The sequence below is a fragment of the Ambystoma mexicanum genome, chromosome 4q (assembly GCF_040938575.1).
Source record: "Ambystoma mexicanum isolate Mex_15411 chromosome 4q, UKY_AmexF1_1, whole genome shotgun sequence".
NCBI lineage: Eukaryota > Metazoa > Chordata > Amphibia > Caudata > Ambystomatidae > Ambystoma > Ambystoma mexicanum.
The window spans coordinates 1,183,670,098-1,183,697,450 of record NC_090928.1 but is presented as its reverse complement, the minus strand read 5'-3'; the positions used below and the strand labels follow the sequence as shown (position 1 = coordinate 1,183,697,450).

Below are 27,353 nucleotides of genomic sequence, written 5' to 3'. Positions count from 1 at the left end.
ATTCGGATGGAGGTGGAAACGCCTCGTAGTCCAGCACAACCTTCTCCACCTGATGATGTTGGGGCGATCCACGCCATGATGGCGAAGGCTTGTGTCTAATTCGGTTTGACTCCAGAGGAGGAACGCAAAGAGTGTTTCCTGTTTGACCACATGGGCAAGAGAAGAAAAGCGGTGTTCGCTGTTCCTATCCTGGACCGTGTGTGGCAGGCGGGCCTACGCACGATGCGCCATCCCTTCTCAGAACCAGCAGTCAAAGGGAGGCTGGAGAAGAAGTTTAAGGCCCCGGACTCTACACCGAAGTGCTTGGTTTCACAGCCCACCCCTGAGTCGGTGGTGTAGGCAGCAGCTAGCCGAAAAGCCATAACCCAGCACAAATGTGTTACTCCTCCCGATAGTGACGCCAGAAGGCAGGATGCCTTTGGGAAGAAGGTTTTGACTGTAGGAGCGATGGCGGTGAAGGCGGCCAATTCGTTGGCGATCATGGCTCTCTACGATTGCGAGATGTGGCATTGGCTGACCCCTCTGTTGGAACATCTACCTGAGGAACACCGTAAGGCTGCCATGCTATTGGTGCGCGAAGGTGAGGAGGCGTGAAATCACAGTATTAACATCGCTGTGGATTTGGCAGAAACTGGTTTCAAACAGATTAACAATGGTGTGGTATTACGTCGACAAGCCTGGCTTAAGTGCACAGACTTTCACCCAGAAGTACATTATAAAGTTCTAGACATGCCCTGTGAGGGGGAGCAGTTGTTTGGGGAAAAAATTGATGAGGCCCTCAAGGGTATGAAGGAGGACTCTGACACGGCAAAATCGTTAGGGGCTTTGCAGAGTGGAGGCTCGTTCCACCCTTTTCGTCCCTTCCGTGGAGCGTCAGGGAACACCCGATTTGCTTCCTCCAGAGACCGGAGTTACGGTCGGTCTGGATACTCCTCACAGGGGTATAGGCAGTCTGCGCAATCGACACAGAGCTGAGACTTTCATGCCTCCAGGAGTAGAGGAGGACAGGCCTCTTCTTCAAAAGGTAGACAAACTAAGCCACAGCAATGACTGTCTTCGGGGAAATCTGCTGGGGGGCAGAGTGGCACTACACGTGGACGAATGGGGCAAGATTACATCAGACCGCTGGGTGTTGGACACAGTGCGGTTGGGCCTTTCTGTGGTGTTCAAGTGTTCACCGGTTCCCATTCCTCCAGTGTATGCCGTGCAACCTCATCTTCACATCTTACAGCATGAGGTTGTACTTATGCTACAGAAAGGGGCTATAGAATTGGTTCCGGTGGCCGAGAAAGGCCAGGGGAATTACTCCCATTACTTTGTGGTGAAGAAACCCAACGGCAAGTGGCAACCCATTCTGGATCTTTGGGCATTGAATGACTCTGCAACGCCTGCAAGTTCAAGATGCTCACACTTCAGGAAGTCATTCGGTCGGTGCAGCCGAATGAGTTTCTGGCCTCGTTGGATTTACAGGACGCATATTTCCACATCCCCATTCGTCGACGACACTGCAAGTTCCTGCGGTTTGTAGTAGGTCAAGATTATTACCAGTTTTGAGTGCTTCCTTTCGGTTTAAAGTCGTCCCCCAGAACCTTTACGAAATGTTTGGTGGCATGGCTCCGACGGGAAGGTCATCAAATCTACCGTTACCTGGACGACTGGCTGGTGCGGGGCTCGTCGCCGGGAGAGGCGCGGGCAAGTCTCAACGCTACCTTGCAGCTGTTGCAACGGCTAGGCTTCACCGTCAACTTCGAGAAGTCCTTTCTGTCTCCCTCCAAGGACTTAGTGTTTTTGGGTGTAGAATTTCAGACTCAACTGGGCCTGTTGAGGCCCTCGGTTGAGAGAGTTTGGAAACTACGGCAGAAAGCGGCAGTGTGGAAAATCGGTACAAGAGTGTCGGTCAGGACATACATGTTGCTGCTGGGGGCCATGGCGTCCTGCTTTCCGTTGGTGAACTGTCGTCTATTCATGAGACCGGTGCAGGAGTTCCTTGCCGATCGGTGGGCTCAGAGTCGCGGATCGTGGTCCCACAAGGTGGTCTTCGACGGCGACCTGGTTGATGGTGGCAGTGCTGGTTCGGGACATGCCTTTGCTGGAACCCGAGTTTCAGCTTACAATTGTGACAGATGCCTCTCAAATGGGGAGGGGGTGCATCTCGAGGGCTCGCAGGTCCAGGGCCTGTGGTCTCGGGTGGAGTCGCGGTTTCACATCAATGTGCTCGAACTGAGAGCGGTACATTGGGCCCTTAAATTGTTTCTGCCGCGCATACGCGGCTCGGTGGTGAGGGTGTTGACGGACAATTCCACCACAATCTTTTACCTCTGGAAACAGGGGGGCACGCATTCCAGAGTGCTCTCGAAAGAAGCTCAAGAACTTTGGCATTGGGCCCTGTCGCACGACATCGGCATTCTAGCATTTCACCTGCCGGGAGTGATGAATGTGCAGGCGGACTCGCTCAGCAGGGAGGTAAGCCAGCTTCATGAATGGCAGCTGAAGGAGCAACAGGTGTCCATGATCTTCCAGAAATGGGGTCATCTTTCGGTGGATCTCTTTGCAAAGCAGAACAAGAAGTGCAAGGAGTTTGCCAGCAGATGGGCACAGCCCGAGTCTCTAGGGGATGCGTTCTCATTCCCGTGGATGGACCGGTTCGCTTATGTGTTTCCTCTGTTTCCACTCATTCGACGGACCCTCCAGTGGATTCGGAGATACCCATGCTGTGTGATTCTGGTGGCCCCATGCTGGGCCAGGCAGCCGTGGTTCTCGGATATACTTCATCTGTCTATGGGGGAGCCGGTTTGGTTGCAATTGACGCCGGACCTTCTGTCTCAATAGAAGAGCGCTCTCTGGCTCCACGATCCAGGGTCTTTCAACCTAATGGCTTGGCTCCTGATTTCTCCGAGTTTGGCCTGCTGAACATTTCTGGTGACTGTCGACGCATTTTAGAGGCGGCGAGAGCTCCGTCCACGAATGTCTCGTATGCGTGTAAATGGAAAAGGTTTTGTGTGTGGTGTAAGGGCCAGCCTGGAGTGGACCCTTTGAACATTTCACCTGAGCAAGTTCTACCCTACTTATTGCATTTGGCAAACAAGGGTTTGGCGTTCTCCTCCATAAAGGTACACTTGTCAGCAATTTCTAGATTCACTCTGTTTAGTGATCGTCTCATCAAGCATTTTCTGAAGGGGTTGTTTTGACCTTTTCCTCCAATCAAGAAGTTTCCTCCAGGGTGGAGCCTCAATGTGGTTCTGTCAGGTCTGATGAGGCCTCTGTTTGAACCTCTGTCGTCGACGCCCTTGCAGTTTTTTAATTGGAAAGTGGCGTTTCTGGTGGCCATTACCTCGGCTAGGAGGATATCTGCGTTGCAAGATCTGGTTGTGGATCCTCCATGCTTAAGGTTCTTCAAGGACAAGGTGGTGTTGGCCACTAACCCACATTTTATTCCAAAAGTGCCAACCACTCTTCATAAACTTTCTTCGATTGTGTTACCATCGTTCTTTGCTTCTGCTTCCACGTCTGCAGAGATGGCGTTGCATACGCAGGATGTGAAAAGAGCATTACAATTTTATCTGTGTCGTACATAGGAGTTCAGACTTTCTAAACAACTGTTTGTGATTTATGGACCATCCGTCAAGGGACGGGCAATCTCCAAGCATGGACTGTCTCGTTGGGTGTCATCTGCTATTTCATTCTGCCACACTAAGGCTGGAAAGCCTTTGAGGAGAAGTCCTAAGGCACACTCGACGAGGGCTATGGCTTCGTCTGCGGCATTATGGTCAGGGATTCCGCTGGTGGACATTTGCCAGGCGGCCTCTTGGTCAGTGCCGCATACCTTTACTTGATATAACTGTCTGGGACAGCAGTATGGTGAGGATGTACAGGTGGGACGTGCAGTCCTGCAACGCCTGTTTCAGTAAGGTAAGCCCCGCAGCTTCCGGGTGTTTATTTGAATGTTGTCACTGCTGGATTTCTTGTCTCATGTATGTGATTCGATGCTGTTTTGGTTTGCATTTGCACGCCTCCATGCATGATTCATACTGCTATGTAATCTATTTACAGCATGTAAATCCATGAACGTTCAATGCTGCAGAAGGGAGTAGTTTCTGACCTGTAACTCCATTTCTCCAGCGTTGGTATCTTTCATGGATTCACATGCGCCCGCCAGCCGCCCCTGTATGCAAACCTGGTTCGGGTTGGCTCTACTTTGGAGGTTAAAATCTGAAGGGAAGCCGCGGGGGCGGGGCTATTTATACCATACGTCCTGTTGGTGGTGGCTAAAGCACCCAAAAAGGACGTTGATAGGACACTAAAGTGTCATGTTTTCAATAGGAAAACGCTATTTTAAAAAATGACCGAGGTTCCTAGCCTGACGACCGGGAATATTCACAGCATGTGAATCCATGAAAGATACCAATGCTGGAGAAATGGAGTTACAGGTAAGAAACTACTCCTTTCCCCTGTCTCTTCACTCCATTACTTCATATACTCTGTTCCATGCCTCTCTAAAAACCCACCTCCTACAGTCCTCTAATTGATTTAATCTGCTTATGAACTCTGATTCACTTGCTCCTATGTACGGTAATTGATTGTTACTGTTTATGAACAATGATTGACTGATTACTCCCAGGAATGCTAATTGATTGGGTTCCATGTGTTAAAATCGCGGCAAAAATGGCTGTTGACACAAAATATTGTGGCAAAAAGGCTGTGGTTTTGCCGCTGCAATCCATGTAAAGCATGCGGGGGACACCCCTGCAACCCCCAGACCCATTATACCATTTAAGGAGAGCAGGGGCACCCCCGCAGCTCCCTGCTTCCTTTAAATGGTGTCATGGGGTACACCTTTACCAGGTCAAACTACAGCATTTTTGCTGCAATGTTTTGTACAGATGACATTTTTGCCACGATTTTATCACTGCATACCATTGATTGTTACCATTTATTAACACAGTTTGAATGTTACTGTTTATGAACGCTGATTTGCATTCTGATTCATTATATTGTTGACTGTTGTATGTAAAGCCCTTTCGACAAAGGCGCTATATAAAACACAATAAATACAAATACGGAGTGAAATTATGGAATTTGTGTATTAGGGGAAAAAGCTGCATATTAGGAGGGGTTTATTATACAAACCCAAGCAACAGTGGGGAGTTGGGTGCTCAAATATAACATATTTTAGGGCGGCACAACTGGGCGCACTAGCGGAGTTGGGCAGCGGAGGTCGCATGAAGCACTGGGTTCAAATGGAACACACAGTAGCGGGGGGACACATATGGAAAATCCCCTGGATAAGAAAGGAGGACAGTCCCATGGGACTGAAGGAAAACCCCTTAACCAGGTGTGCACTAGAGATCTGGGATGAAGTAAACAAACTATATGATTTGGCAACATGGCCATCACTGAGAACACCTATATTTTGGAATCCAGCCTTCCAACCGGGAGAAGTATATAATAGGTTTGTAAGTTGGTTAGAGGGGGGTCTGAGGGAGCTGAGGGATCTGTGTGATGCAAACTATCTTAAGACTTTTGAAGAATGTACCATGGAATGTGGGCTAAATGAAAGGAATATGTTTGCTTACCAGCAGATCAAGCATTGGGCCAGTTCCTCTGCTATGAAGGAGGGCGCAAATAGAGAATTAACAGAGTGGGAGCCAGCGGTCACGGATAGTGACACCAACACAGGGCTTATCTCCACCCTATATAAGCTCCTCACCTGTGTGACAGAACAGGGTCCATTGCAAGTAAGGGGCAAATGGATGCGGGCAGGCAATTTTCAGATGCGAAATGGGAGCTTTGGGTTGTTTACATCGGCACATAATCAAGAGCTACAGTATACATTTTTACATAGGTGCCACTACACACCACAGAAGCTGAACTGAATGTGTGGGGGGTCCAGCACTCCACTATGCTGGCGAGAATTTGGAGAAGAGGGGACGGTGGAACATGTTTGGTGGGGGTGCCCACAGCTAAGGAATTTTTAGTAAGAGGTGAAATCGAGGGTTGGGGAGATATTGGGGGAGGATATACTTTTGATCTAGCTTTGCAACTCGAGTATACGTGGGATGGGAGACACCGTGCCTGGGGGGGATGAAGGGGGTTATTTTAGGAGCTAAGAAATGTATTGCAAAAATGTGGAGATAGAGGGAGGCCCCTCCATTGTGCAATGGTACTATGCTCCGTGGGACATCTTCAGCATGGAGAAAACGACAGTTTATATGGAGTTATATCTATGCCTAACCTGGGGATTGGGAGGGGAATTATATTACTTCAAAGAGACATATATATCAAGATAGCAGGATGTGGTGATGAATAGAAGTTGGATGGGCACAAGTTGGATGTGGTGATGAATAGAAGTTGGATGAATAGAAGTTGGATGGGCTAACTAGCTTGTGTTGTAATACTGATGCATTGGTTTGGAAGGCTCCTAGCCATGGTGTTGTTGTTGTGCCCATGGTGTGTTTTTTTCTTTTTGCTAGTAAAGATGTTGTTGGAAAAAATTATATATATATCCACCCTCAGTTTGAAAAAATAATAATAGATTGGGTACAGAAGCAAATTATACCACTCCCTTTAAATGCATAAATAAACAAACAATAAAGGTTTAATTTCTGACTCTCTTGTACATTACATTATAAAGAAGGTGGGTCTCCAAAATGTACACTTTCAGACTGGCTGTCTTTAGGGGATTTTTTCACACACACATATATGAGGTAATTCACCTCATAATTGGAAGGTGTTTACTGCATGCATTATTCCTATGGAAAACTACGTAGAGTTATTACGCCAATCCCATGATCAGCAGGTGGTGAAAATTGGCAGAATTTGTAAATACCACCTATTTGTACTGTTTCTGCCACAATCATAATAATGGCCTCATCCATTCAACCTGCTCATATCATCTTTTTTTACTTTAGGTCTTAGTAAGCTTCTGGAAGCAAGTGAATCTATTGCTGTATTAGCTGTGGAGCTTGCTGTAAAGGAAAAGGAATTGGCTGTAGCATCTGCAAAAGCTGATAAAGTAAGCTTTATTTATTTATGTATTTGTTTATTTGTTTAGTATATTTCATCCAATATGGCTTTTTATACAGAAAAAGTCGAACCAACCTTGCATATACAAAGTTAACATACCTCTAGAAAACCACGAATTTCAAAATTTCCTTTACAAGACCCCACATGGTATTCATATGATAGATACGCACTTCTCCATTTACAGCAAAATATCTCTCCCAAAGCCATAACTGTGCTAGACTTTCACAATTTATTAAGAGATGTTCTACAGTTTCAATTGCATTAGTGACACACAATCTACATAACCACCTAGTAGCTGTTACATGAAGCATCAAATACAAAAGAAAATTCCAGGGGCAATTTCACCAATTTACAATAGAGATAGGTGCAATGAATCTGTTGATGTCATGGGTCATGGGACAGCAGCCGCTACCTGATCCTGAACCTGGAGTGCAGCTATATGAGGGAGGGCCACATGGGCGGAGGTGGCCCTCAGGGAGATGACATGCCATCATTGGAGAAAGTCACATACCCCCGTTCCCTTTTGTGGCATATTGTAACACTCTCCCTCAACCCCTTGCCAAGTCTACTTCAGGTATTCCCCAATATCACTCCAGGAACAATATGTTAACTACTGGGAGGAGGAAGAGGCAGGGAGCAGTGATGATTACTCCCAATAGGGTCCAACATCAGCTTCCTCAATATCATACAATGACCAACATGACAGCAACTGAGTTGAGAAAGAGGGATGGAGCAATGAAGATAACTAAGACCGGTAAACCAACACAATGGTCTAGTCTTTGGAAGTTAGTCAATCATGTCAGGAACTATAAATCTGCAACAACTGATGCCAAGGAGAAGGAGCTGCAGAGGCTGTGTTGTGCTGTGGCCTGTAATGACACCAGTCAGGACGCTGAAGGAAAGAACGCTGTGGGAAGCCGCATGAAGGTGAATGCAGACGGCGTGAAGAGGAACCGGAGTACAGGAAGCCCACCATCTGAGAGTACGAGGCAGCGGGAACCGTTCACAGAAAACAGAGACACCGCGGATAATGGGACACACACCCAGCTAGCAGAAGGAAAAGGGTGGAGGTAGAGAAGCAGAAGAGACACTTGAAGCACCCGGTAAGCACAGGGAAGACGTATGGGTTACTTGAAAGTGTGTGCCTTTTCAGAAAAGGAATTTGAGAGAGGAAAAAGGAAGCCTGTGAAGAGATATTTGTCACATCGGCCACCTTGCATATACTATGGGGCCTCATTCCGAGGTGGGCGGTATGGGATATCGGGCACCGGTAAGGAGACCGGTGCCGGTAATTCCTTACTGCCCATTTCCCATTTACGTGTGGTCTGACCACACGTCCTTTACGGGTCCCACTTAGGGACCAGGGCGCTAATAACGGGCCTGCTATTGGCGGGCCCGTTATAAGTGCCTTCCCCATTACCATTGAGCCCTATGGGGGCTCAAATCGGAATGGTTAATGGTTTGGTGAATGGGGACTTACCAGGTCCTCCATGGTCGGAATGACCCGGTAAGTCCCCATTCAACCAGACCGGTGCCGGACCCGGTATTGGAGGCAGCCTTGGCACAAATAGCGCCATGGCTACCTCCAATCTCGGAATGAGGCATCATGTCACTACACCCTCATACCTCAGTTCCTTTTTTCTGTGCTCATTGGCACAACTCTCGTCAAGAGAAGTTACATTCAATAATTTTTCCTAAATCGACTTGCTTCTTCCTGATTTCGTTCCCAAGGTGTCAGGATTTAAAAGATCTAAGGACTGCAATTCAAGAATGTCCATTACCAACGCACACAGCATCTGCGTGTGGTGTCTCGGTGTCGACCGTGTCACTGAGGATTGCGATTCCTGCCAAGAAATGAATCCTAAATCGCAGAGGAACTAGGTGGTGAAGCTCGCGTTGGGACATCCGCCATCAAAAGCTCCTGCTCGATTGACCCCCAGATCATCAGAGCACAAGACGGTGGGGCCCCACGGCTGTAAAGGAGGCCACCAAAAGAAAGCAAAGAAGAGATTGCACTCATGAAACCACTCTTCGTCCTCCTCATCGCACAAGAAAATCACTGATGCAGGCATATCTCAGACTCTTCGGAAGAGTAGAGTAAGTCTCATCCGAGTCCGGGTGCGTCGAGGGCTGAGTGGGAAGCCTTCAAAGAGAAAGCGCTCCAAATGGTCAAAATTTCACTGCAGCAGGCCCCTTCACCTCCAGTTGTGCCCGGCGGTTCCGGCTTCAAGGAGACTTTGTCTGGTCCAATGCCTTTGGGGCTCGACTCCGACCGTCACAAAGAATACCATTCCTTCGAAGCTGTTGCTTTTGACACAGTTGGGTACTGCTCCATCGACTTTGTCACTGATAGCCGACCGTCCTTTCGTCCCTGAGTCTCAGTCATCTTTTTTTAGAGATGTTGCAGTCCATCTTCGGCGACGGTGGGGATCAGATGCCGTTCGGCTTCGAGCCCATAGGGGAAGGGCCTAGTACAAGTGATTTTTTTCACAGATCAGGCCAATCTAATCGCCTTGGGGAAGGGCTACAAGATGCTAGCCGTGGTCTGCACACACCACCCGACATGAACACTCAGCAGGCTCACCCTTATGGACATGTTAATGGCCAATACCGCATGATGGTCAACAGGGTAGTTGGTGCCCTAGGTTTGTGCGCCCCGGCTAAGCTCCTGTCAGCTTATGAGCTGACTGACATTTTGGATAGAGGACCACCAACGGAAAGGTCACTGCCCTTTAATGTGGCCGTAGCCAACCCCATCTCCACCCTATGACTAGCTTAGGCTAGTTGTTTGTTCTCTATAAAGAAATGGTGGGCTGGACTAAGGCATAACCCTTTTCACCTTGCAGACAATATTTGATTATTGTTGATCTGCGTGACTTTAGTGTCTTACATAACTCCTTAAGTCTCATTAACTTACTCTTATATATATATACATAGAGATTGGTTATAATATATCCCCTTGGTTAAACACAGTTGGGGGTTTAATTGAGGATTTTTTGTTGTCCACGGAAGTTATGTATTTCTGAATTAAGTCAGACACAATGTACTTATGCTTAGATTCTAGGATGTTTAGTAAAATAATATGCACTTTAACTGGATATGCTTAACATCAATTATGTGTTTTTATGCTGTTTTTAATTGTACGGTAATTGAATATGTGTTTATTAAAGACTGATTGAATATATCTCTATGTTCCTTGACTTGATCTGTCCCCTTATTTAGCTCCCTCTCAGTGGACAGTATATTCCATTGATTGATTCTATGGCTCTATTCCCATAAACTCCCCTTTTTCCCCCTTGGGGGGTTTGTCTTACTTTGGTTCTCCCTTGGGTTCATGGTGTTGGGGACGCCTATCCTTTTTGATTACATGGGCATTACAGCTCGTCAAATGGGGGTACTGTCTGCCCTATTTAAGAAAGTCTCTGGACACACCACGCCCCCTCTTCAACAGCCAGAACAGGAGGAACTGCTATCCCTGTTATTGAATGGTGCCATGGAGGAGATGCCTCCCGAGCAGAGAGTATAGGGCTGGTATTCCCAGTACACAAGAAAGGGGGAGGACTTCATCCCATTTTCGGATCTCAGGGCTTTGGACAAGCTCTTGAGGAAGCACACATTCATAATGATGATGTTGTGAGAGATTCTCCATGCTCTTCAGATACATGACTTTTTGATGCTGTTGGATCTGCAGGACACATACTTTCATGTGCCCATCCACCAGAGGCACAGGTGGTTCCTGAGATTCCTCATAGGGGACACCCACTAGCAATTCAAGGTGCTCCTCTTTGGATTAACCTCTTAGCCCAGGGTTTTCACCAAGCTGATGGCAGTGGTGGCAGCACACCTCAGGCGATAAGTTATCCACTTATTTCCATACCTGGATGATTGTCTGATCCGGGGGAAGTCGCCAGAGCAAGTATTGACTCAACTTGAGGACACTTTTCCGCTACTGCACGGGTTGGGCCCTAAACTTACAGAAGTCCCAAATGACACCAACACAGAGGCTCCAGTTCATTGGAGCAGTCCTGAACACTCGGGTGTGGAAGGCATTTCCCCCGTGGAGAGAGTTGCCAGTGCCAGGCAAATGTCAAACTCTTCCAGAGCCACAACAGCCTTCCAGCGGCCTCTTTACTCCACCTCTTAGGCCTCGTGACTTCATGCATTTTTCTGGTGCCAGGGGCCAGGCTGAGAATGCCTTCCCTGCAGTAATTATAATTATAATTGCAGTGGCTGCTAAGAGGTCATTGGTCCCAGTATTGTGACGCCATTAAGGATATTCTCAGGGTGTCGAGGTCTGTGGTCAATGATCTAGCTTGGTGGGCCAGCAGAGGCAACATGATGGCGGGGGAACCTTTCTGGCCTCCGTGGCCCGGGTTGATACGGATGTATCTCTGAAAGGTTGGAGTGCTCACTGTGAGGATCTGCAGGTGAGCGGCCTTTGGTCTCCAATGGAGAGTGGTGGCATATTAATAGGCTGGAGCTGCAGGCAAGCAAGCTAGTCCTGATGGCCTTTGTGCTTTCTCTCAAGGGGAGGCACATCCTGCTCATGACGGACAATACGGTGCCCATGCACTACCCCCTGAACAAGCAAGGAGGTGTGCAGTCCCTTCTCCTTTGCAGAGAGGCAATGCAGCTATGGTTTGGCTGTTGGAGAACCAAATCTCAATTTCTAGTGGGAGTGGAAAACAGACTGGGCGGACACCCTGAGCAGGCGGAGCACAATCTCACACAAGTGTGAGGTGTGCCAGGAAGTTCTCAAGCAGATCTTCGCTCAGTGGGGTACTTCGACGGTGGGTCTTTTATTCACGAGGTTCAACAGAAGTGCAGACATTTTTTCTTGAGGGAATTCCCAGAGGTAGCCGCACTGGGGAATGCATTCCTGATGGAGTGGGACTTCAACCTCCACTATGCCTTTGCCCCGATTCTCGTCATCCCGTGGGTTCTCAGGAGGTTGAGGAGATTTCGAGCAACCATGATCCTGATCGCCCCAGATTGGGTGAGGAGAACATTTCTGTCCGAAAGTCGGGTACTTCACCCAAAACCAGAGTCCCTCAACCTACATGTGTTGGTCTTGAGAGGATGAGATATGATGACTGCGACTTCTCAGAATGGGTGCTTGAGGTGTTGCTGTCTGCATGCAGACCATCTACAAGATTTCTGTACTTGTGCAGATGATGGAGAATATTTGAGTCGTGGAGCAGGAAACGCGAGATAAATCCTATCTCCCGCCCCATTAGTCTTTCAGGTTGCAACAGTCAAAGGTTACTTGGCAGCTTTGTCTGTTTTCAAGAGATCCCAGGATCAAGGATCTTTCTTTGTGATGCCGGTTATGGCCCAATTCCCAAAAGGCCTTGTAAATAGGTTACGCCCACGCTGTTTGCTCTTCCGGACTGGGACCTTAACCTGGTTCTTACTTTCCTAATGGCGGCTCTGTTTAAGGCCATGCATCCATGTTTGATTAGGTTTCTCACATTGAAAACTGCCTTTCTAGTGGCAGTCACATCTACCAGATGTGTTAGTGAGCTACAGACTCCGTCCTGTAAGCCACCTTTTCTCCGATTTTATAAGGAGAAAGTGCCACTAAAGGTGCAACCAGAAGTCCTGAATAAGGTAGTTTTCTGAATTTCACATGTCACAAAGCATACACCTGCCAGTGTTCTACCCCCCATCCTCCTTCATCCTCCCAAAGATGAGGAGAGTCAAGATGGATCGACAATGGAGTCGAGATGCTCTATGCCACCTGTCAAAACGTTTGCCGAGTAGCTGACACTGGAATGAATATCTATCTGATGAGGAATCTGCGAGAGAAGAATCCATAGAAAGAACATTATCGGTAAGTCATTTCTCCTTCCTTGCATAGAGTGTGACCCTGCCTCAAGTTGACTGTGAGTAGGCGCAGATCTCGTCTTAACAACCTCTTAGCATCTCTTATTGCACAGTCATGGGCATGTTTATTGTTGGGAGAATTCTCAGAAATGTGCTAATTCCCTTCTACCTTAGAGACCCCCAGCTTTTTTTGCTGGACTTTAGGACTTTCATTTCTAACCTTTAGAGTGAGACCTTTTTCCCACTCTCATGTATTTTTCTGTGATTTGGACTGAGTTTCTTTTTAAAAACTTCTTTTTATTTAGCTTGGCAGCACAGGTACAGGCAAGTAACAAACAGGGCATGTATAATCAATGCAGATCAGGCATTACAGCTACGTAGAGCAAGTACAAAAGTCAGTTTGAACGCCTGGGGGACATATACGAGGTGAGTGCCGGACTGAAGTGGAGGCCATTCAGGAGGCAGAAGGGGAGAGGCGAGAAGAGAGGGATGGAGATGCAGGGTCTGAATCCGTATCAGCAGGAGACATAAATGAACGAAACTTTGACCAGATATCTCTAGGTCTTGAGTGGGCGGGCTGTTGTATCGCCCAGGATTCCTCTGTGTCCGAAGCCCATGTGACCGCCCTGAGCCACTGTGCACGAGTAGGTGTGGTAGGCCGGAGCCAACAAAGTACGATAGAGCGTACTGCTAGTAGCATACAGAGGCCAGTCAGCTTCTTGGAGTCTCGGTGGAGTTCTGGGGAAGTCATGAAAAAGACACTTCATCGGGATGGGGTGATAGGGAGATCCAGGATATCTGACATGGTAGAGCATACTGCACCCCAGAACTGAGTAAGGCGGGGACAGGATCAGAGCATGTGGATATAGCCAGCGTCGTCGCAGCCACACCTGGTGCAACTCGGGGAGAGATCATTCGAAATACGGTGCAGTCTGGTCGGGGTGTAGTGGTACCTGTGAAGCAACTTGAATTGGATCAGTTTGAAGTGGGAGTTGAATGAGACCCCATGAATGCGTGTGCACATATGGGCACACCGTTCGTCGGTCATTTCCAGTCCGAGGTCAGCCTCCCAATCTTAGTTTGGAAAGTGTGGGGGGTGATCTGGTTTGCACCATGGGGGAGGGTGAGCAGAGTTCCGTGATTGCAGGCTCATCAGGTGGTCATCCCGGGAAGCTCGGGTATTTGTGTTTAAGGATTTTCCAGAGGGATGAGTATTGAAGCCAAACAGAAGGTCTCTGTCTAAGGGACAGCGGGAGGTCAGGCCACTCTATGAAATTGCCCTGGTTGAAAATGTCCCGGAGCAGTTCATATCCCGCCTCAGCCCACCGGCGAACAATAATGGGAGGCACTTGTGGGACCTCTGGGAGGAAATTCCAAAGTGGTAGATTACCATGAAAGGGATGGGTGATGCTCAATAGTTGCCACGTTTTGGATAGGGCCAGTTATGTGCAGGTCGCCGGGTCGAGTGAGTCAAATACCATCGGCTTAGGTGTAACCACCAGGGAACGGTTGTCACGGGCGTTTACTGATAGCTTCTCGAGCCTGACATGGGGTGGGGGGGTCTGCTGTATTGAACCAATATGCGGTATATTGGAGTTGCGCCACCAGCCAGTACTTAAAGAAGTCAGGAGCCCCGAAGCCACCAGCCTCCATCGGGGCAGCTAGGGTCTTAAGTTTAAGCCGGACTGCGCCAGAGTGCCAGAGGAAGGTGTTGAGGGTACGGGTCAACGCCTGAAAGAACCCGCTACCCAGCCACTGTGGAATGTTGGCGAACCTGTACAGAAGCGGGGATAGTACTACCATCTTCAGTATCGCTATCCTGCCCGCCAGCGAGAGCAGAAGTTTGCTCCAGCCCTGTGACTTTACTGTAAGATTTGTGAGATATTTCTGGTAATTTTCCTCAAAGACCCGTTCAGTTTGACGTGACACTACAATGCCTAGGTAGGTAAAGACGGATTGAGCCCATGTGAATCCCATGGTATCAGCAGGCAGTGAGGGGAAACAGAGTGGATTTAGAACAATTCACTTTGAGACCGGAGATTCGACCAAAGAGGACGACATCTTCCAAAATCGGGGCCAGATTAGTATCAGGGGAGCGGATGAAGAGAAGGGCGTCATCGGCATATAGGGAAATAATATCCGAGGAACCAGCGGTGCGCAGGCCCCTGTGTGCATGGCATTGTTGAAGCATGTCCGTAAATGGCTCCATCGCTACAGCGAAGATTAGGGGGGGGAAAGTGACCGCTCTGTCTCGTGCCCCTAGCAATTTGAAAGAGGGGGAGCATCAGTCTTCAGTGCGAACTTTGGCTACAGGGTTGGAGTAGAGCAACCTGACCCAGGAGAGGAAGGTGCGGCCGAATTTACATTTGTCAAGTACCCGCCAAAGATACTTCCATGAGACAGAGTCGAAAGCTTTTTGCATGTCGAGTGTCGCTGCTACCGTGTGGACATTTGGGCTCACCCTGCTTATAATGTTGAAGAGACGCCTCAGATTCAAGGATGTGGAGCGTCCCGGAATAAATCCCGCTTGATCAGGGTGAATGATGTGAGGCATGTAGGGCGCGAGACGTAAGGCAAGTAATTTGGCATAGATCTTGACATCGCAGTTGATGAGTGAAAGTGGACGGTAGGAGCCACATTGAGTGGGGGGTTTACCGGGTTTTAGTAAGACGGTTATTATGGCTTTACTGAGCGAGGGGGGGGGGAACTGACCCACTTCCACTGACTCTTCCCAAAGGGCCATCAGGCGAGGGAGAAGGAGTGATTTAAGATGTTTGTAAAATTCACCGGGAATTCCGTCTGATCCTGGGGATTTACCCAAAGAGAGCGAATCCACAGCCTCCGAGAACTCCTCGGGGGTGAATGGCTTCTCGAGGGAGCCGATGGTCTCGGGGGGGAAAGGATTGATAGGGGGAGGTTATCTAAATAAGCATCAATTTCCGATGTCGTAGCACTGTCCGCTTGGGCATATAGGGATTCATAGAAGGAGAGGAATTCAGAATTAATGGCCAGGGTTCCATCAGGTCTTTCTATTCCGGGGATGGGTGGGGCACCAAACTCTCGGCTGAGAAGTCTAGCCAGGAGGCAGCTTGGGCATTCGCCCTCGCCGTATTTCCTCGCAAGGTCCGGACTGTCCAGAAACCTCAGTTCGCGGTCCACAAGGGAGCGGAAGGTATCTAGTTCTGTGCCGATTGATGCAAGGATTTCAGGGGTTTGGTGTAACGTGCATTGGGCTTCCAGTGCGGCCAGCGTAGCCTCGCTTACGGTAATTTCTCTTCGAATAGCCTTAAGGATGCCGTTTTCCTTGGAAAGGGCAATACCTCTGATATAGGCTTTGAAGGACTCCCAAAGGGTGGCCTGCGAGGTCACTGTGTCGGTGTTGATCTCAAAGAACACCTCAATCGCCGACTCCAACTCTCGAGAAGAGAGTGTGGCTTCATTCTCCAGTGCCTGGTTCGATCACGGTCTGGGCCCCAACACAGGGTGATAGTCACCGATGAATGGTCAGAGAGTTCTGGGTAGGATCGCTAGGCCAGATACACTCCTTATGAGTATATCAGATACCAGCCATCTGTCGATTCGGGAGTAGGAATCGTGTACCGAGGAGTAGAAGGAGTAAGTACGAGAGTCGGGATAGAGAAGCCTCCATGCATCAACAAGGGCCAGGCGGGGGAGAGATGAGAGTGTGGTGTAAGCAGCTTTGGAGAGCTGACAAGGTCTGGAGCCCTTCTGTCCAGGTCTACATCAAATATTGTGTTGAAATCGCCTCCCCAGAGGATTTGTAACAACGGGAAACAATCAAGGAGAGACGTGAGGTGTGAGTAGAATTCGGGATTGTCGATGTTGGGACCGTAAATGTTTAACAAGACCACCTCCTTATTTTGCAGGACACCATGGAGTAGTACATATCTACCCTGGGGGTCGATCAGTGTAGCTATGGGGTTGAACTTACGGCTCCTGTGAATTAGGGTCATCACCCCACGGCTTTGGGTAGAATAGTCAGTATAATACCTTTGAGAGCCCCATGTTTTGGCAAACTTTTCACAATACTCGGGCATGTGTCTCTTGTAGGAACAGGACTTTAACCCTGTGGCGCTCGGCTTGGAGCTGTAGTAGCCTCATTTTCTTATAGATTCCCAGCCCACGCACATTCCAACTCATGAATGTCAAGGTGTCCTCACTCACCGGACATGGGGTACTCATTGGAAGTTGCGAGTAAATGGAGCGGTGCCCCCCATGGTCGGTGCACACCATAGTTAGGTCTGCAATACTGTCTGCTCCATGATGCCCCATACTCTACCTTGTCTGTGGATACCAAATCTTTTTTAACATAGAACCCAGTTCCCCCCACCCCCTCCCATAGCCCTCCCCCAAACAGAGGGATGATAACCCTATAACCAAACAACTAAATCCAAACCAATGGCATCAACGCCTGGGGGGCATGTGAACTAGCCTGGCGGCAATGCCCCGATCCGGGAGGCAATGTAAGGGTAAATATGGTGCCTAGTGGAGGTATCAGGTGCCACCCGGGAGGAGACCTTTCCGGGTAGGCAAGGCACGGTCGCATAATAGAGAAACAGTTTGCACAAACTCGGGATGAATGGTTTCTCAATCGGATCATACCAATGTGTGGGTTCAACAACACATATTAAAGAGATATTATAATAGTGAATGAGCGCTAGGACGGTCCCCAGCAACATCCACTCGATAATTGGTCTATGTTGCAGTAAATCAATGTCTCAATTTGTGAACAAAAATAACAAGGAACAAAACATTAGCAGTGTATGTCAACCATAGAGCGTGAATGTTTTGCCATAGTGTGGTCTCTGAAGAGTTTTAGACCATACTTGTATGGATTTACCTTTGTGATTCAGACAGACCACCAACCCTTGAGATGCTTAATGCAAATGAAAGGGGAGAACCCAAAACTTCTAAGATGGTCAATCTGCCTGCAAGGATTTCATTTCACCATTGAGCACATAGCAGGATGTCACACCAAAATGCTGATGGTCTCACTAGGATGTTTTAACTGACTAGAGGTAGAGATTCATACAGGAGTGGATTAAATCATCCTGTCCCTTAGTCTGGAGGTGGGGGGGGGGCAGTGTTAGGGAGAATTCTCATAACTTGCTAATTTCCCTTACCTATTGAGTCCCTCAGCAGCTTTGCTGGATTTCTAGGATTTATTTTTTCTTCACCTGGTAAGAGTGTGAGCCTTTTTCGAAGGGATTGTGTCCTCCGACGTATTCCTCATCTTAGATATATCCTTCCAGCTGTGGAAGGATATATCTAAGATGAGGAATACGTCGGAGGAACATCCCGTCGAAAGAACGTTACAAGGTAAGAAGTAACTTGTTCTTCCCACTCTTACATGTGTTTTGCTGTGTGTGTTTTTACCATTTGTGTGATCTTGGACTCTGGAGCCTCATCTACTCCATGAGCACCATTTTTGTGTGTGTTACACAGCACCCCCAGTGCAGTAACACAGGGTTGTCTTTTAGACTTCCCTCTGACTCCATTTTTCTGGGACTGACTACTGTCTCTGAGAAACATGTAGAGTTGCCATTAACTTTATGTAGTCCCTTTAAACTACAGACCCAGTACACCCCATCTTACATGGAGGATTGGAAAGGGTTAATTCCTATCCCTTTTGTCTGTGTCTCTTGGAACACTGTTTCACTCCCCTTACATTAAGACTTGGCTGGTGGCAGTGGTAACTACCCTAAATTTTCTACCCCATTTATATTATATAACCATGGTATTGTTTAGGCTATTATATTAGCCACAAACATAAACCTGCTTGACCAAATATATTTTATTTTGGCTCCGGCTGGGTTTAGTCACCATTTCCTTTTGTTAAAGTCTTTCTCGTGTTCTTCTCTGTGCGCCAAACCGGGGATGATTCCTTTGTTCGTTGTCATTTCGTGAGCTTCTGCACAGAAGTCCTCCTAAAGGCACCATAAAGTCTGGGTAGGCAGGATGTGAGCGAGGGGTCTTCGGACCCCTGCCATGGGTTCCCTTGGTAACCCAAGTCGCACTCTTGTCTGATTGGCTTAGGGGACTGGCCTTGCCAGGCAAGCCACTCTGCTGTATGATTGACAGCCAGGCTGTATGAATGGGGTAAAACTGCATAAAAAGTAGGTCTCTGGGACTGGAATGGCAGAGTCGCCACTGGAACGGAAGACCAGCGAGGAGCTGACTGAAGAGGACCCCTTCTATGACTGAACCGCCCGGTGAAGCCCTCCTGCAGGTCCGAATCCTCGGAATCCGCCGACAGAGAAGATCCTCCAGGAAACTTCTTCCCTTGAGCTGGTGGGACCAACCAGTTCGCCCAAACTACAAGCCAGGATCCCTCCCTCCTCTGGTTGAATTCGCTGTACAGAGCTACAGTGGGCTGGATAGCCAGGAAGCTCAGGCCCTGCTTGGGTTTTAAGGAGCGCACCTTTTATTAGTTGCTTTGCTCTGCTGCTGGTTTCTTCCCTGGGTAGTGCAGGTCCCTCCAGTCTTCCTACTTCATGTCAGTCCGACAGTCGCTTCAGGAACCGTGAGCCTGCAGGAACTACCAGGAACGACACTGCCTCCAGTCTTGCCAGACAACTGACAAGTTGGGCAGGTCCTGCAGTGGGACTCCACTTCTACTCCCATCCGAGGCCAGTAGAAATGGGCAGAGAGCCTCTGCCTAGTCTTCTTGGTACCAAGATGACCAGCCAAGGGCACCTCATGCGCCAACTGCAGTAGGAAGGGCCTGTAAACCTGGGGTACCACCAACCTCTTGAGGGCACCAGGTTCAGGCTTAGTGGGTTCACTAACAAGGAGCTCACCCTCCCAATATATCCGGAAGGTCCCAGGCACTTCTCCTTGCGCCTGGGACAGGGCCTCTTTCCTCAGACCCTCGAGAGAGTAGCACTCTCTCTGTCCCTTACAGAAGTCTTCCCGGGAGGGTCCCCCTTCAGCTAACAAGCATTGAAGAACGGGATGATCCTCCGGGTTGAGAACCTCTCCCACAGGAGAGTCTTCTGGCTCTTCACCCACAGGAGTTGAGACAGGGTTTACCACTGGACCCAGCCTGTCCGGAGCATGGATCCCAATGGGTGCTGTAGGAACAACAGGAAGAGAAGGAGCTCCCTCCACAGAGGTGGCCTTCTTGGTCTTCCTTCTTCTTGCCTTAGGCCTCGCCTTTGGCTCCAGTACCTGACTCACAGCCAGACCCTGTGTCACCTGTGACCTAGTGACTGCAGCAGCAGTCATGGGAAGACCATCCGAGATCAACCCCAACTCTACTAGATCCTTACCTAACAGAATGTTAGCAGGGACATTGTCCTGAACCAGTACAGGAAGCTTTGCTGTCTTGTCTCCAATTACGAGTGTGACTAAGGCTACAGGTGATAATTTGGGAGGCCCACCAGCTAACCTGGTGGTTCTCGGAGGAGCTCCTACATAGTCCTCTGGCTTGAGCAGGGTCCTGTCCACCTCTGTCATGCTTGCCCCAGTGTCTCTCAAGGTTTACCCGACTGTGACTGCTTTTGGGACCCCTCAGCTTTCTGAGAGGCCCCCTTTTCTTTGTACTTGTCCTATCCCACTGAAGTCCTTAGTGGACACCCGGTAGAAGACCCACTTGTCAGCCAACCTAGCCAGCTTAAAGGGATCCAGAAAAATCCTCACAAACAACAGGTGGGACAATTCAACAAAGGTTTTCGCCTTGTAACCATCAATCCACCCCATCATGTTCATGTGCACAGCACTCACCCAGTCAACCCAAGACACATTCTCTCTTTTCTTAAATTCCCTGAACCTTTTAAGGTATTGGGTAGGTGTCTTGCCAAACTTGGCAATCAAAGCAGATTTCATACACTCATACTGACCCCTGTCTTCCACACTCCGCTTCAGAATACAGTCATACCCAGTCTGAGGCACTCTGCTTAACAAACACTTAATCTCTTTTGTCAACATCATGAATTGCATAAGCCATTTCAAACGCTTCAATCCATAGGAGGATATCAGAACCCTCCACAAACACACCAACCAAATATTTCATAAACTTGCTGGCTTGGGGCCTGCCACTCTCAAGTGGTTTAGCTGAAGTCTCCACTCTAGCTTTCTCTAGCTGGATTCTTTGGTGCTCAGTATCCCTATCTTTGAGTATCACTTGCTGTGCCAACTCCTCTTTCTTCAACGCAGCTTCTGTTGCCAACTTTTTGTATTGAAAGGCTAACTGATCCCGTTGTAGCTTCAATTTTAAAAGTTCAATCTTCAGGGCTTCCCCCTGAAGAGCAGTGCTTGGGTTTGGAACAGAGGCAGCAGGAATGGTGGAATTCCCAGAAACAGATTCAGTAGAACCCCCAGGGGCAGAGTCCTCATTGGTTGCATTCCCCCCCTCATCAAGAGTTTCACCATTAGTCTGGTAGTCCACCAGGGCAGCTATCAGCTCAGCCCGAGACCTTATCCACAAAGTCTACCTCCCTGCCTTCATAAGCACTCTGGAGAACCTCTAAGCTCACCCTAGTCAATTTACCATTTGCAATAGACTCCATTGCTTGTAATGAAGTTATTTTGTACACAACTAAACCTTAATTCAATAAAGTGCAGATATTTTGTTAGTGGCACGGTTATACACTGATTCTTAAAACCATAAGCATCCCACCTCTGCCACCAGTGTAAAGACTGGAGGGGGTGTCTGTACTTCTGCTCTCCATATGGTAGAGGAGAGGCACAGAGGACCCCAGCCAAGATTCTCTATGCGGTAGCTATGGTTGAGCAATCAAGGCCTAGCTTCTCAGGAGGTGATGCAGGCTGGTTCTTAAGTACAGTGCAGTCCCCAATCCCCCACAAAGGAATGTCCACACACTGTATTACTGAAAACAGTCTTTATTTAATTAATATTCAAAGGTATGTACACTATCACAATAACACACTTTGTACTCGGAAATCAACAATGGTAAATATATACAATTCTAAAGTGGTACCACCAATATTATCAGATTTCATTAAAGTGCATCAACTATACTGTTAGAATGTCACACAGATCAATAACAAGGAAACCAGCAATAGAGATATGAAGGAAAGCAAAATGGTTGACACAATTGGCAGAATACTGGCCCCTAACCCTGGACACAGTTCTGTGTGGCGATACCCCCCCACCTGGGCAACCTGTAAAATAAAGATATAGCACAAGCCCAGTCCATATATTGATCGATAGTCTTATTCTCTCCTATAATGTTTTTACCCCCCCAATGTACCTGGTGGAGTAGAGTTCTTCAAGAAGCGTTGACGGATCTTTCTGGAGTGACTCCCTTTAAAGCAGGAGTCACGGATCGTCGAGAGGCGTCGAAGAAGGTGAACTTGGCATCAACAGCGTCGATGAGAAGTTCAAGGGTGCCGAGACCACAGCGTCGATCCAGGCGGTGCTCGTCGGCGACGTCCTGCGAGGATGAGGTATGCGGGGCACCTCAGCGATTGATTGTTCAGGACCGCAAAGAGTTTCTGAAGATCTGTGGCCAGCAAGGTAGTCGAGTCGTCGAAGTCTTTGTGGCCTTCAGGTGGCGAGATACCCACTGGCAGATTTTCCTCGGCGCGTCGGCGGCCTTGACTCTCTCAGGCAGGATAAAGCAGTCTTCGGTGCGGACAAGGGAGTCCTTCGATTCAAAGGTTCTTAGGCAAAGGAGCGGGCGGCTCCGGTCGTCGGCGGCACGGCAGCAAGCGGTCCCCTCTTCTGAGGCAACACAACTTCGACGGGCCTCCAGCGGTTACACAAACCTGCGAACCCTGGTCGACGGCAATGGACTTCGACAGCGGCGAAGTCCTGCTGCTTCACTTCGTTATCCTCAGCGGTCCCTGTCTCCGGTCGGCAGCCTTTCGAGGGTCTGACTTCCAGGGAGCTTTGGCGAAGGTTAGCGGTGCTCGATGGTCCCTCGGAGCACGGGAAGAAGGCGCCTTACCAGGTCCTCTCTCGGATCAGGCTTAGATGAATTCGGCAGCTTTCAGATCAGGCCGAAGCAAATGCAACAGCAAGTCTTCTTCTTCCAGCTGGGTGTCGAGGATCAGCAGTTCCAGTTACTCTTCAAGTGTAGACACAGCTTCTGAACAATTTCCAGTGGTGAGAGGTCCCCAGATATACTATCCCGTCGCTCATCCACACTGCTGGGTCACTCTCAGCAGCCAATCATACAGAAGTGCATTAATGCAGTCAATCAGCCAATCAGGCATAGAGTGCATTCAGGCCATCCTCCTCCCTCTCAGACACTCACAACAAGGAATGTGGATTGGGACAAGTACCCAGCCATTCAACACTACACACTGCATTCAGGCCAGTTTCGGGCAGGGCTATCTCAGTCTTGTCTCTCATACCAGAAACCAGACAGCCACAACAAGAAGTGCATATTGGTCACACACTCCATTCACCCAGTGTAACGCTCACCTGATTCCCGTAGAGGCGCCGGTCTTGACTGGGCGTATACCGTTTCTTCAAAGGTGATGTGTAACCCACGGCTGGCTCTTTGGGCTGGACCTCTGTGCACTGTATGTCTGGCTCGAAGGGTAAGATGTCTTAGGTAAGTGAACGCCGTGCTCTCCATCTGCCTCGAGGCAGGGTGCTGTAACCAGTTTCTTCACTGGATAAGGGGAGCAGGCCTCTTGACTTCAGAGGACTGCTGTCCGTCGTTTACTGCACGAACGGTAAGTTTCGAGTAATTCTAATGTCTTTAAAGTCTTTAGTAATGATGTCTCTTGTTTTGCAGGGTTCCGGCGATGGCGGATGGCGGGCTGAAGTGAGTCGAAGATGGAGCCCGTGTGATGAATAGAAGCGCCTGGAAGCACGTAAGTAAGCGCTTGTTGCCTGCTTCACGATGCGCTCTAACTGTCTTTTTATTTTGCAGGTACAAGTTCGGGGCGGCTGCAGGGTGCCGGAATACCCACTGGGTTAGATGTGGAAAGGAGTAATGGCACGTGAGTATTAAAGTTCCCCAATGTCTTTAAACGCACCTTGTTTTGTCTTTCAGATGCGGGATGCAGCACCGAAGGCCTCCGGAGCGTGCGAAGAGTTGGTAAGCTTTTGTCTTTCAGATGCCGGAATGCAGTGTGAAGACCTCCGGAGCGCACGAAGAGTAGGTAAGCCTTTGTCTTTCAGATGCCGGAATGCAGCGCGAGGCGTTGGTGACAGCCGATGGACCAGGTAAGTGAAGAGCTGTCACTGAAGACCGTAATGCTAACCTGTTCTTTCTTGTCTTTATAGGTGTTGCTGAAGACTGGATTCAGGATGGTAAGCCTTTTTCCTTAGGCCCAGGATCAGATGCAGAAGACACGATGAGCGTTCTGCTGCTGAGGATGCAGAATAACGCAAAGCAAGATTCATCCATCGGGTGTGGTTTAAATAGCCTCCTGTAGTGCTTAGGTGTCTCCTTCCACAGCCACGCCTAGGTAAGAAAAGAGTTCCTGCTTTCCAGAAGAGTTCCAGTGTTCTGAATCTAGGGAGTGGATCCTGCCCCACCCAACAGGAAAAGTAGTTCCAAACAGAAGAGGATCAGAGACTCAACTGGCAGGCAAGTAAGCAGCATGGTCTGCTGCAGGTAAGTCCACCCAAGCATTATGAGCCCGGCGCTTCCAGCGCTGGGACTGGGCATATTTATGAGCCTGGTGCCACTGGCGCCAGGACTGGGTCCAAAAGGTCCCAATTGGGACTGGTTGGCACTCGGAACCTGGGTTATGGATCTGCTTCCAAGGGAGTTGGGAAAACCCTGACCTTTTGGAAGCAGAGATCATGACACCCAGGTCCCACCCACAGTGTGTACCCACACCATACATTCACTGGGAAGGCTCCAAGCAGTCTGGACTGGACTTCACAACAACACCATATATGGAACTTCCACCCAACAGCCAGTCAGGGGGAAGGGACAGAGTCAGGGCTTCCCAGGACTTTGGGAAAACAAGGTAACAGGCAATAGAACGCAAGAGGCCACAGGGGCCATCTTGTTTTCCATCAGGAATCAACTGATTCCAATGGCAGGGCCTGGGTATCCCAAAATGGAGCACCTGTCAAATTCAGCATGGGGCTGCCACCAGCCCATACTCTGCTCTGTGGGCCACCCACAGGTGCCCAAAAACATACACTAGGGGCACAGGGTTGTACCCCCACTCATGGGTGCCATAAGGGTATCCCATGGGGCTGTACACAAAACCAAAAATAGGAAGAGATGCACTGCCAGGAGTCCCACATGGACTCTTGGGCAGAAAACAATACAGAACACAATGAAAAAGCACTACAGGACAAGGACAGGGAGACCCTGTCCCTCCAATGCATTTCCAGCATCACACTCAGCTACAGCTTCCTCTCCGTTTTAAGGTACTATGCTAGTTTCGTTCAGTCGCGGGGAAAGTGTGTGAAATTTTTCTCCAATCCGAGGCCTTGTCCTTCTCTTCTTTTTAAACTAACTTTTCTACCAACCAACCTCGTCCGAAATCCGTGGCCCGAACTTTACCGCAAACTACCCTGAACCATGTGATCTTTAGCAAAAGACTTTTGTCCTATTGACTTTGGCCTTAAGCCTTTTCTACCTGATTCTGTCACGGTAGTTCCTCTTGTTCTATTGCCCTGAGTACTTACCTGTTGGTGTGGTTCAATTTCTACTTAACTTTGGCTTTCCCTCCCTTTTAAATAGCTGGAGTGCCATTTTGCTCCCACTTCATTTTGTGAGCTTCACTTGTCTGGGATTTAAAGGAAGTGGTGTGGTGTATTGAGTGTGTGATTTTTAAATTGCTTATAATGTTGTAATGTTATACAACTGAAGAGTGAAATAAATGTATATTCCTTTACTTGAAAACCTTGAGTCAGTGTTTGCCTGAATCATAGTCATTGCTGTCCTTTGTGTAACTATTTGATACTGCTCACTTACTCTTGAGATAAGTCTGGCTGCTCTGCTACTGCTATCACTTTAACAGTGTAGTACAGGCTTGTACCAAAGGTGAATTTGTACTGTCACTTGTAGTCTGAATTGTGTGTGGTGTTCCCAAAGGGTACTGCCTAACAGCGCTTATGTGGTGACTGGTGGTAATAGGTGATGCTGCTCGCCACTGCTCCTGCATGGAAAATAGAGGGCGTGAGTATAGGAGCTTGTGCGTCTGATCCTCTTCCAGACCCCTTCTTCCAAGCCTTGGTACCTGTGGGATGCTCTGTCTCTAGAAAGCACACCTGTTGATTAGTTTTGGCGAGCACTCCGTCCTGCTGCTTCTGGCAGGGGCGCGTGTATGATCTGGACCGACTTCCTTCACTGGTTCCTTGCACGTGGTAGTCCAGTCCTGCTGCGACTAAGCCACTATACTTCAGGTAAGTGTTCCTGTTTGCCTTTGTCTTTCCTGGTCTGTTTTTGTTGTATTGTAAAGTTTGTTGTCTTGTATTGCTATCCGTTCCACTTTTGATGTTTGCTCTTTTGCTTTCTTCCCTTGCAGGTGATGTTGCCGGCCCGGCAGAAGCTGCAAAGCTTGAGGCGGCAGCCAGAGAAAATGAGAAATGAAGCTGCAGCGGTACAGTAGCTGGTAAATTGTTAACTTGGCAGCGCGCAGGGTTCAAAGGCGGCGCGGCCCCAGGACGGGATTCTTCACAGGGTCCAGGTTTGTGGATGTGCAGTGCTGTGGTGTCGGGATCAAGATCACTGGATGTCAGGAGATGAGTCTGCAGATGAAGTACCGGTTTCCTGGAGGTGAGTATGCAGGAGAACGCCTGGTTTCAAAGCTAAGTAAACTGGTCCATGCGGCGGTGAGCGTCACGTTACATGCCAGTGCCCAGTCAATGGACGTGGATGGAGCAGCTTATATAGCTGAGCTTCTGAAGCCACACCCACCAGGTTCAGCCTGCCTGCCACACCCGATGAGTCAGCACATGAAGACCAGGCCTAGGGACCACACCCAATGAGTCAGCACATGAGGATGTTTTCTGGAATAAAGGCTTACAGCTCCTGGAAAGTTCTTGTAAAATAAAAGCACTCCTGCACTGAAATAAAGCGCTCCTGCTCACATCTCTGTATGAGCCTGGCACCAAAGGCGCCAGGACTGAGTCCATCCAGGGCCCCTGTGTTTATGGGTCCCAAAGGGAAATAAGTGAGTCAAGTGACCCATTGCCCCAGATGGTGTGGTTTGTGTGTTCTGGGGCCTGTGGACATGACAGCACTCCCCCTCAAAGCCCCTCTCATGGATGGTTTCCCCACTGGCCCTGGTTTAGTGGGGTTATTGTAGTGGAACTGCCTGATTAATCGTGGAGCGTGGACATGCTCACTGGGATCCCAGGTCCCATCTTGGCGTCCATAACCTTTCCAGTCTATAAGGTAGTATAACTTGGACTGGACCATCTTAGAGTCTAGGATCCTTTTAACTTTGTATTCATGTTCTCCTTCAACTATTTCGGGATCCGGTGGAGTATCGATCTACGTACCTGGTCTCAATTGTTTTAGGAGGGAGACATGAAACACCGGGTGGATCCACATGTGGACCGGTAATTCTAATTTCATGGCCGCAGGGTT

At 48.8% G+C, this 27,353-nt stretch overlaps 1 protein-coding gene across 1 annotated transcript in view; it reads left to right on the top strand.

The window, feature by feature from the left end:
- The window catches only part of DNAH8 (dynein axonemal heavy chain 8), an 8,835,797-nt gene that overhangs the window by 7,105,323 nt on the left and 1,703,121 nt on the right, over positions 1-27,353 (top strand). Inside the window, exon 67 of the mRNA XM_069608756.1 lies at positions 6,909-7,012. Within this exon, the coding sequence (XP_069464857.1) occupies positions 6,909-7,012 (104 nt within the window). The remainder of the gene's footprint in view (positions 1-6,908; positions 7,013-27,353) is intronic.